General features: G+C 33.3%; 1 protein-coding gene across 3 annotated transcripts; it reads left to right on the top strand.

Moving 5' to 3' along the window:
• The first annotated feature begins 115 nt into the window (after positions 1 to 115).
• LOC149730593 (uncharacterized) lies at positions 116 to 11,758 on the top strand. 3 transcript variants are annotated; one of them, XM_089885619.1, is made up of 19 exons: positions 116 to 511; positions 955 to 1,071; positions 1,155 to 1,320; positions 1,403 to 1,580; positions 2,036 to 2,140; positions 2,431 to 2,465; positions 2,803 to 2,868; positions 3,398 to 3,470; positions 3,672 to 3,764; positions 4,091 to 4,158; positions 5,288 to 5,366; positions 6,329 to 6,478; positions 7,243 to 7,430; positions 7,946 to 8,002; positions 8,399 to 8,602; positions 8,656 to 8,712; positions 9,314 to 9,387; positions 10,329 to 10,507; positions 11,088 to 11,758. In XM_089885619.1, the coding sequence occupies exons 1-19, from the start codon at positions 406 to 408 to the stop codon at positions 11,217 to 11,219; spliced, it is 2,127 nt and encodes a 708-aa protein (XP_089741745.1). In that variant the 5' UTR covers positions 116 to 405; the 3' UTR covers positions 11,220 to 11,758. The 3 variants fall into 3 exon arrangements, with proteins under 3 accessions (XP_089741745.1, XP_089741747.1, XP_089741746.1); XM_089885621.1 differs by having other exon boundaries at positions 223 to 511; positions 1,466 to 1,580; XM_089885620.1 differs by having other exon boundaries at positions 229 to 511; positions 1,463 to 1,580.
• Positions 11,759 to 12,181: the final 423 nt, after the last annotated feature.

The following is a 12,181-nucleotide window of genomic DNA, read 5'->3' on the forward strand; positions in this document are numbered from 1 at the left end:
TACACTCCGCCAACAAAATCTTTTATAAAGTGTTGTTAATTGGTGAAAGTTTGGTAAAAAAAAGTTCGAGAAACCTTGCTTTAAATGGGTTAAACATTTTTCTGCATGTTTATGGATTGAATGAGAATGAAATATCTACTTTATATTCACATGGTTGTTTTCCAACAATTTACACTTTCCAACTTTTCTCTCTAGCTTTTCCCAGAAACACAGATCGTTTAATAATTTGTACGATCAGGAAGCACAAAACTATTTCAGTTTGTTGTTATGTTACCTATTGCTTTAACTACTTCCTCTATGAGCTGGAATTTGGCACAAATTTTGCTCATTTTACAAAATTCACTATAGCTTTCTAACATTACAAACCGCACTAAGGTTTATTTGTAATAGAAACCAGAATTTAGGATGTTTTATGTCAAACTTGTCTTCATTTTTTCCTTTCTTTGGTTCGTACACGGCCAAAATGAGGTTCATAAATTTGTCTTTTCAGAGACAGATGAGAGCATTGAAAGTAAGTTAACTTTGTCTTTATTTTAGCATTAACAAAATATATTTTTTGTTGTGACTTTATGTTCTATAGACAGTTAACAAGTAACTGGACTTCTATTATTGTAATTAATAAGTAACAATAGTTGATCATTTTATAATTTGTATCTTTTGTTTGTAATTGCATTAAATTCTCTTTTTTAAGTAAAGTAACCCAGAAATAATGCTACTGTGTTTGTTATTTAATTCATCACTTTGTAACAGTTTCTTTTTAAAGTATTCATGCACATAAGTCTGTTAATGAAAAAAAACCTGGGCACCCTAAAACGTAATCAAAATATCATATTTAAATTTATGTTATTGTACATAGACCATTTAATGTGTTTTGCATTTTCAACTTCTCAATAGAGTCTATCCTATAAAAATTTATAGTGTTTAAATTTCGGTTTACTAATTTTTTGTTTACAGATACAGAACTGCGAAATGTAATTCAAAGTGAATTGCAAAATGAAATTCTTGACTTGTGTGAAAGGGAACGGAGAAATATTGTTGAAGTGCAGCAGATGCTTCAGCTTTTAAAAAACAGTAATTATGCGGGGGAAGATGGGACACCATTTTATTCTGTTTTCTTTAAATAAACTTTTTTTTTAATTTTAAATAATTTTTAGAATATTTGAAACAATTTCAAGATTTGTACCAAAACCTCACATTGGTTGAAGCTGACATAGAGATTGATTGTAATATCACAAGGAATGAATTATGGGAAAACTGCAGGGAAGATTTTAATCAGTTGTGTTCTGGAGAAACAGAATATTTAAACAGAAAGTCAAATGGGTTGGTAGTATACAGAGAACTTTATAAATAGAATTTATAGGTTCATATGACATTTTTTTAGTAGGTTTATACATTTTTACAGAACTGTTTCAATTTTAACGCAATTGCTTCGAAATTTAGCAATAAAGACGAGTATATTTAGCAGAAAAAGCTACAATGTGCCGGATACCAGTGTGGGATTCCCACCTGCTGGATTTGGGATGTTTCTAAGCCCGAGGTTCCAAAAGTTATGGAATAAACTGAAGAGACAATCTTTAGGGGTATAATGGATTTTGTTCCAATAAAATGTGGATATGTTTTTAATTATAAGCTTGTTTTAAGAACTGTTGTTTTGTCGTTGTATCCTGTCTTTTTGTTTTATATATTTTTTAATCTTCGCTACTGTAATTGAAGAGACAAATACAGCTTATTTTTATGACAGATTTTCTGCTAAAAATATTTTCTTAATATATTGGGTTGTGGCAAAGTAGATAGAATGCGAGCCCCTGAACCAAAAGATCCAGTTCGAGGCTCCGCCAGCATTGTTGGCGTGTGTTCTTGGATGATACAGTTAATAGACATCCAAAGCAGTGGTCATAAATTGGTTGTCAAAAATTGTCAGATATATAGAATAGAAAAAAAAAATAAAAAACACAATCACCCACTAAATACATGCATGGTTATACAAGCAACCCCTAACTTTTTAAAATAATTTGATATACAACGTACATTTCAGTATACACAGTTTTTTGACAACAACCTTCGGAAATTGTCGAGACTCCAACAAAAACTGGAAATTCTTTTAAGCAGAAGAGAAGAAAGAAATAACCAAACCAACCAGGTGAGTTCCTAATCTTACTGTGATTAATAAACAAATAAGGTTTAACGTGTTGTGGCACGGTGGTTAGCACGCCTAACCAGAGGTTATAGGTTCAAGACTTGATGTTGCTATTATAGTATATGTGTCCATCTGCAATACACTTACTGGCGTTTGCTCCATAAAAAAAAACAAGTCCTTTTCCAGCCATGTACATTTACATTTTACATTCAATAGTTTTTGTGATATTTCTCCCAAATTTTTGTCTGCCAACTTAAAAGTCATAGAAGAATTAAACCTTGATTTTCTTTCAGATTGATAATAATGGCCCATCTCTTGCAAACAGAACGTAAGTATTTTGTTTTGCGTAAAATGAGTTTTAATTTGTAGCGTTTCGAAGTTTTATGTGAAATGTCATTGCCAAGAGATAAATATGTTAAATTTAAATTACTTTTTATTTAGTTTTATTCTATTGTTGCTACGAGACATAATACAGTTTTTGAAAATGATATTTTGTTATAAAATGAACGCCTAATTGTAAAACATTTTATCAAAATGTATCGTCATGTGGCAGACAAATTTTTGGTACAAAAACCTTGCGTTTTTTATACCCAGACAGCAATTTCTAAAACATTTACATTGTTTTATGGTGAAGGCAGATTGTTTATAGCTGCACTGTTTTTTAGCAACTGGTTTCAAAGGTTCTTAGCAAGACAAGATCTTCACCTTCGAAGAAAGAAACGACAATCCAGGTAACAATGGTTATTGTTTATGTAATAAACTGTGTTCTTGTGAAAGACCATGCATTTATAAATAAATGAATGATCAAATGAACCTAACTTAATATAGGCTAGGCCTTTAATAATGAATAGTTGAATAAATGAATGAATAAATAAATGAATGAATAAATAAATGAATGAATGAATAAATGAATGAATGAATGAATGAATGAATGAATGAATGAATGAATGAATGAATAATTGAATGAATGAATGAATGAATGAATGAATGAATGAACTTTATTGATCCCCACCTCGCAGGTAACTACAATATTTTTATAACATTGAGAAAAGATGATGAAAACGCTCGGTAGTCATAAATATAAGCTTATATTATTATAAAATCTTATAGTTTTAAACAAAACCATAAACATAAAAAAAAAACTATAAACATGAAAAATGAATTAATTTAAGTAAAGGTAAATTTAAAACATATCAGGAATTATCTTTTTTACATTTTTTTATATTTTTTAATTATATGTTTTTTTCATATTTTTTACAGTTCTTACCGAACTTATTCGTCCTCATGGATAAATTACAATCCTTTTAATGGAAGCCAAACAACCCTTAATAAGGTAATTTATTCCTGTCTAGTTTTAGATGATTTATTCTTTTTTAAAATTGTTTTGTCAATTTTTTTTTTTACATTATTTTTTCCATTAATTTTTTTCTCTTTTTATAGATTATTTTTTTTTATAAATTTTGTTTTTTTATACAATATTTTTTCTTATAAGTTTTTTCTTTTTATTTGCTGTTTAACAATTTACATTTGTTAGTTTTTCGCAACTCTTAACGACAACAGCGTCGCAAGGAATTTTACGAATAAAACTCACTGGTTGGAATATATGAGGAACAGAACTAATGCACAGGTTTAAGTTGCTTATATTATCTTTAATTAAAAGCTTCTGCAGGAGTATCCTTTTGGTTTATTGTCTTGTGTACAAAAACAACTCTAGAAAATATAACACAAGTTTTTATTTTGAATGAATAAATGTACCAAGCTTTATCAATGTCCTCTATTTAGGAGTCCTGCAAAACAAAAAGACATAAACATAAGTCAACTACTGTCCTGGTTTAAGGGAACTTGAAAATATTGATTCTAAAAATAATTAACTGTCAGAAGAACTTTATTAGACTTCTTACATGTCCAGAAGAAAAAGCTAATATGAAACATTTGACTTGTATTTTTCCTCAGCAAATGTTGGGTTCTCCCATAATGTTGCAACCCATTGGTGAAACAGAAGGCAACGGAAGCCTAGAAAGGTGATGTTTGATGTTGTTTGCGTAATATTATATTCCACTGTAGAACTTCACCTATATAGAATAGAAAGGGCCAAATCTGGCTTAAATCCCAGGTCCCATGGCGTGCCTCACTGTAGGACCTCACTCATATAGAATTGAATTTGAATATACAATGTTGGGGTAAAGGGCCAAATCTGGCTTAAATCCCAGGTCCCATGGCGTGCCTCACTGTAGGACCTCACTCATATAGAATTGAATTTGAATATACAATGTTGGGGTAAAGGGCCAAATCTGGCTTAAATCCCAGGTCCCATGGCGTGCCTCACTGTAGGACCTCACTCATATAGAATTGAATTTGAATATACAATGTTGGGGTAAAGGGCCAAATCTGGCTTAAATCCCAGGTCCCATGGCGTGCCTCACTGTAGGACCTTACTCATATAGAATTGAATTTGAATATACAATGTTGGGGTTAAGGGCCAAATCTGGCTTAAATCCCAGGTCCCATGGCGTGCCTCACTGTAGGACCTCACTCATATAGAATTGAATTTGAATATACAATGTTGGGGTTAAAGGCCAAGTCTGGTATAAATCCCAGGTCCCATGGCGTGCCTCTCTGTGGGCCCTCACTCATGTAGAATTGAATTTGAATATACAATGTTGGGATAATAGCCTAAATCTGGCCTAAATCGCAGGTCCTATGGCGTGCCTCACTGTAGGACCTCACCCATATAGGATAGAATGTGCATATACAATGTCGGGGTGATGGACCAACTCTGGTCTAAATCCCAGGTCCCATGGCGTGCCTCACTGTAGAACCTCACCCATATAGAATTGAATTTGAATATACAATATTGGGGTAATGGAGCAACTCTGACCTAAATTTTTGGCCCAATGGCATTCCTCACTGTGAGATCTTACCCATATAGAATAGAATGTGCCCACTAAGTAGCTACCATTGAAAACCATGTTCATGTCCTATTATTACAGACACAATTAAATACTCATATCATATTTCCTTTGCAGGATGACCAGTGTTGCACTGGTATAGTTTATATTCACTATATTCATATGGTGTTAGCACTAAACCAAAACAACCAAGTTTTTTTATTTACCTGAAATACGACTGGCTAACTAAATTTAAATTCAGAAACACTTTTCCGGAAGTTCCCCCTTTGTTTTTTCCTTCCCAACAAAGACGACCACTGCCAGTAGAAGAAACTACTGTAGTGAGTATTAGATATTTAAATCCTTTTTATTCAAGTGCTTTTATGAATACCAAGGCCTAACTTACAGCGGTAATCCTTTAGCTGGTGGCCACCTGAAATTTTGGGTTCAAAATGTTCCTTAGGTCTCACTGATACCCACTGTATATTTTTTTTTGAAAAAACTCGGGCGTTCGTGTCCAAAATTAACTTGAAAGTGCGCGAAATCGTGCTCCGTTACCGTATTTTTCACACCAGCCGTTACGAATTAAACCAAGGTTGGATTATTACGTCATAGAATGCGTATTGTTGAGTTTGATTCCTACGTTAAAACAGTGGGAAAACACAAGGCTATAACATATGTAATATACCACTATTGTGACGTAATAAATCATTAACCTTACGCAAATTTACGGTGACGAAGCATGATTTCGCGCATTTTTAAAGTTAATTTTTCGACACGAACGCCCGAGTTTTTCAAAAAAAGTTATACAGTGGGTATCAGTGAGACCTAAGGAACATTTTGAAACCAAAATTTCAGGTGGCCACCAGCTAAAGGATTACCACTTACAGCACCAATGGAGCCGAAGCGTTTAAATTTATGTTGTATCATAGGTTTAGTAGCCATGCATTTCGTTCTCAGATATCTAACAAAATGATTCTTATTGTACTTATTAACTCCTTACACCCACTAACCCCCCTCTTAAAAACCTCCCAATTCACAAAAAATCTGTTTTTAGACCCAAAATTAAAAAAAGATATCTCTGTTAGATGAGTGAAATCTTGATTAAAACATGAGTGTTACCTGAAAAATTATAACCTGCACAAGTGTGATAGTTTAATTAAAACCTAATGTTATTTAAAAATCAACCTTTAAATAAAGATGATATAATATTTAAAACATAAATGTGACCCGAAAAAATTTTAACCGAAAAAGGTTTGATATTTTGATTAAAATCTGAATGTTACAACTTTGGTATTTCCAGTTTTCAGCCACTGTAACAGACGGGAGTGGAACTCATCACTTTACGTCTAAGCAAGATTATCACGACTACCTTCGCAACAACGGGTGGCAACAATCAGCAATGAGAATTAAAAACACGAGAAGACACAGAATCCATGGATGGCCATATTTTGTAAGTTTATGTTTTACAAATACATACACCCATACTTATATATCCCCATACAACAGAGTGGGAGTTGTCTATGTTTTATGGGTTTTGGTGTACACAACACATAGCATAAATTTTTGCTACCACTGCAGATAATATAACATTACTCTCTGTTAAACTAAAAGCAATGCAGATGTAAGTTATTTCAATAAATCATTTTTTTTATTTTTGTATTATTAAATGCATGTTAAAGGGATAATGCATGAACTAACTGGACAAAATCCCTGATATACCAGAAATAAAACGTTGTAAGAGCTATTAATATATATATTATGTATGGCAGTGGTATAATAATGATACTATAGCAGGCAGTAACACTTGACGCAGTCTTTTCTGTCGTTAAAAATAAATGTAACTAACTTTTTGTTAAAACCTTTAACCAGCAATAACAGTATTAGCAGCCTCAAGGTGGCTGTACACAGTATCTGGTGTGCAAATTCGCTTGCCAAGTCGTATGCAAACCCGTGTCCAATTCCGCATGTGGCAGCGAATTCTGGGACAAAACGGAGGAATTCCGGATACTGTGTACAACCACCTTTATTTTCTTATTTCTAGTGACAATAACAGCCATAAAGGTATATTTTCCATCTATAAATCTCTAAACTGTTGTAAGAGCTGTTTAAGATTTATAATTTGCCCAGAAGTAACAGCCTATACTTTAATCTGTTAAAATCTTAAAACCTTTAATCAAACAGTAAGTTCAAGATGTATATTTTCTATGTTTAAAGATACCATTCAGTGAAACCATGGGTCAGTCTCAATCATCATATTCCCAACAACAACAAACCATGTATCCAGCTTTCCCATCTTTCCCAGCTATCCCATCTTTCCCCCTAAACCCACTACCAACCCCCCCTACATACAAACCACCACAAGTTCAGCCAATTCCTGACCCGCCTGTAGCGCCTGTTCAAGTGTAAGTTAAATATAAAGATAAAGAAATTATTTGTATTTAAATGTAGGACTAAAGTGATAAGTGATAAAATATATATGACTGATTCAAAATCTGGTGTAAGGTAAATGAAAAATTACAACTTAAAGTGTAAGTTTGAATGAATGGGTGACATGACTTATTTATAATCAAGAGTTCAAGGTTAATATGGCAACTTTGGGTGTAGTTTTATATTTCTGGTATCATTTATTAGTTTGCCATTGCTATCTTATAGTGGGGTCTATGTGGTAGCACTCTAGCTGGTAATGTAATGCTCCAACTGTGGCCTAAATTATAAAACTGCTAACATGCTCTTCTGCAAGATTTGTTCATATAGAATAAAAGGGTATCCTATAATATCAGTAATATATGCTCCACTAAATCTACAGTAAGACTCATATTTAATTGCTTCAGTTTTTACACAAGTGCAGGTAACCCCATAGTTTAAAAATCATAGAATTGGGCTCAACAATTGTTTATTACCTTGTAATCTCACACAGACAACCTGCTCCTATATTCCAACCTTGGAGAGATGTAACCAGAAAAGAACGCAACAGGTTTCGTTTAAACACTTTTCAATGTTTTTTTTAGCATGTGCGCAATTTTGTTAAATTTATATTTAGGTGTCAATATCAGAGTTTAAATGCTTCAGCCCAGAGGTTACCAATTTTTTGACTAAATCATCAGTCAGACAAAAAAATCACCAACAAAGTTACAAACTCATGTATATGCAATAGACATAAGGTGTGAGAACAAAAAACCTGTGTTATATCGACTATCTTAGCCCAGAGAATTGGGTTCAAGGCCAGGCATTGCTACCATTGTGGATGTCCGTCATTAGTTTAAAAACTTAAAGGCAAGCAAGCACAAGTTGTATGAAACATAACACCTTATTGTAACGCCTGCTGCTGCATGCCAATTACATTATTTAACCTGTATATATTGACATGCAGAAACAAATTCTTCCCGACATACTTCTACCCACCAGTGTTGCCAGACCAAATATTGCCCAACCCAGTGTTGCCAGACCCAGTGTTGCCAGACCCAGTGTTGCCAAACCCAGTGTTGCCAGACCCAGTGTTGCCAGAATATCAACATGTTTACAGCAGTTTCCATGCCCAACCAATAAGATATCAATTTCCCTCATTTACTGCTTTGTAAGTATTTATGACACATACTTGTGTTTGTGATATAACAATGTATATTATAGCCCAACATTGCCCAACAAACCATATTGGATGAGCAGAATGGGAAGAAGACATAGAAGGTAGGGGGTTTAGTTTGTTTAAAATCTAAAACCAGTCACCTAGCCTTTGCCTAAGACCTTACATAAATATAAGTTAATTCAGATAACCAAGAAATTAAATTTATTGCAATCTGTGTTTAAAGTGTCTTGCAACTACTGGAACGCTGTTCCAAAAAAACTTTAAATATTTATGTAGCTTTTGGATTAGTGTTTCAGCTGCAACCTACATATGAGAACAATTCTTGTGTAACGAAAAACAGAACAGTCAAAAATAAAGTTTAACAAATTGTGAAAACTGAGATATATATTTTGCCTATTTGGCATCGTCGATCATATTTAAATGGAGTCATAACCTAATTACAAGCTTCAAATAATATAGGCTTTATTGGACTGCATCTGCAAACGCACACAACGTTAAATACACAAAGCGCACAATATATATAACGTAATTATAAGGTACTACATTCATACTCAACACAACAACCTTCGCATACTATTACTGTTGACAACTAATAGTGTCAAACTAAACTGTTTGTTTATCAAAGCTAGACTGTTTGACATTATGTATTTTAAAGTAAAACTAGTTTGCTTTTTAATTATTTTCTTATCATTCTGATTTTAGAGCATCTTCGCTGATAGATAAATGCCTTGATATTTTATGGAGGACACGTACCTGCAACCGCTATATACACCAAGGTAGAATTAGATGTTTGCTTTAATATTGTCAGTGACTAACTGTATTACATTAGTTCAAACTTTTCGTTTGGTATAAAATTTAAGTGTGGTGCCTTACACTGCTTTTGTTGGGCACTTGCATCGTAACAAGATTAAATAATAATCATCCACAAAGTAACATACATGGTAACTCGTAAGCGGGCACGAGGTGTATGAAACAGAACACCCGTGTTATAACGACTGTCATTGCCCCCGCCATGTGAGAATAAATAAGTTACATTAAACCAAAGAATATTGTTTCATGCTAGGTATTGATAGGTGTATGTGTTCCTAAGAAACGGAGCAGGCATTACTCCAACCCAGTGGTTCCTAACATGTTGTAGCAATCTTGTTGTGGTGTATATAACAGCAAAGTTTTAAAAAATATATGTACAGCTGCCATAGGCTGAATAACCCGTCTTTTTAAAAACAAAATTAAATTTCTACTCAAACAACCTTTAACTTTGTTAAGTTATAAGCTGCCAACACAATGTATTAAAGGATTTGCCACCTTCTTACAATGCTGCAAACTTAACTAGTGGGTCCCATTATAACTAATGACTCACTACACTTCCTATGACATAACAATATAATTTATGACTACAGGAAGGAATGTAATAGAAGCTTTTCCTTTGACATTAACTATTACAGCCATTATTCCTATAACATGCTTGGATAGCTTTTAAACTAAAACTGAACTGTGTTTGTGGAGAAAATACAAATGTACCACGAGAACTTGGTTGTTTAAAATATGGAAAACGCTAAAGTTTAAACAAAGTTTAAGGGTGTGTTAATATCACACACAAGTGGGAACAAGAAATGTCATTTACAATTTACACTAATTGGTTGTAGGATACTGTTAGACCTCACTTAAATAGAATATAATATTGTATTAAAATGACTTCCCAACACCTTAATTACAGATTGTACAGCAGTGAGGGAAAACATGCAAGATTACAAGAAAAAATTGTTTTTACTTCTGCGTCTTGATACAACATTAAAGAAAATTGAAAATGCAATGATAGGAATCAAATCTCAGTTTAATTGGATCAATCGTATCAATGTTGATGTCCCTGTTGTGGAATTGACATATCTTGCATTGGTAAAGTTGGGGTTAAATATGTATATTAGTTATAACTGTAATCACCCACAAAGCAACATACATGGTAACTTGTAAACTAGTAAGACATGTGTAAAACAAAACACTGGTAATAATGGCTGTTGTTGCACCGTTATGCGAGGGTAAATAAGTAACGTAACATACGTGGTAACTTATAAGCTGGCACAGGGTGTATAAAACAGAACCTGGCCTTGAATTGACTGTTGTTTTCCAGCCATGCGTGTATAAAGCAAAGTTACATTCATTCGTTCAACTTGTAGTTACTATAAGTAGATTATTTAGAACTTGGGGATACTGGGTTTGAAGCTCAATGCTGCCACCAATGTGCATTTCTGCGAGTAACTTCCAAATTGATGGTCACTAATGGGTTAAGTAGTTTGGGTCATAAATTACTAAAAAATTACCCACAAAGTTACTTACATGGTAACTTGTAAGCTTGCTTATGAAATAAAGAATCCTTGTTATAAGGACTTTCGTTGCCCAACCTGTGAAGATAAATATGATATTTACTTTGTTAAAGTTGTGTTAAAATCTTGAAATTAATCTAAACTTACGATTTCAGCAACCTGGTCGATACGCCGCCAGCTTCAGATTGTTTGGAGACCGGATTTATCCTCAGGAAACAGACCAATTCAGTTCATTGTTAACAGATGTAGGAAGCGACGCATTCAATCTTTACAAATACTCAATTTAAAGTCTGTTAGATCTTTTTGAGTTTGTGCTGCACCAAACACTTAAAGTGTTCAATAACTAAACTGTACTAACTGTACTATATGTGCAATATATAATACTGTATAGTAAGATGGATACCTTTAACACATAATATCTCAAATTTCCTAATCGTGTTTTGAAGAATTCACATTTTAAGAACCAACAGCTCTTTTCAAGTATGAAAATAGGAATATATAATTCTGTAAATAGTTACTATCAAATAGAGTTAGAAAATTGAAACCTGGACTATCTTTTCTTAAACTATTACATCTTCCGTTTTATGAAATTACATGGCACTAAATGCTGTGGTATCCTAAAATTTCCATGGCAAATGCCACCGGCCTGTACCATGTAAATAAGTTGTGTCAAACCAAGGGCTAATTTGTGACAATTGCTATTTCTCCAGGTCTGTATTTCTACTTTAAGTTAAACCTTTCAGGAACTTTGTGTTTTTTGAAGCATGCTTTGAACGTTTAAATGAAATCTGTATATATGTACACAAATACACAACAATGCCGTATGCGTGTTGGATCACTGAATTATTGCTGGTTATTATTAATTGCTTGCCGATAACATTTTGCACTGTTAGTATTTTAAGTGAAAATATGCACAAAACTGGATTTAATGATGTAAACCTATTTGATATACCACGTTTGCTGTTTAAATTACATTCAATATGCATAGGCACTGGAAAATATAACGGTAAGCCTACCTTTTAATGCAGCACAGTGTGTTGTTATGCATAGTGTATTGGCCACATATTACAATTTGCAGTTTGCACAACTATTAAATATGCCATAACACCAGTACATATTTCACACACATTGATCAGATGTGTGGATGGAATCACACATTCATTGATTATATGTGCATGAACATCACAGCACCACTAATACAATTTCTAGATGTTCTGTATCAAGTCAAAAGTTCCGTAGAACCTGCTTA

This window comes from Ciona robusta, chromosome 9, assembly GCF_009617815.1.
Source record: "Ciona robusta chromosome 9, ASM961781v2".
Classification (NCBI taxonomy): domain Eukaryota; kingdom Metazoa; phylum Chordata; class Ascidiacea; order Phlebobranchia; family Cionidae; genus Ciona; species Ciona robusta.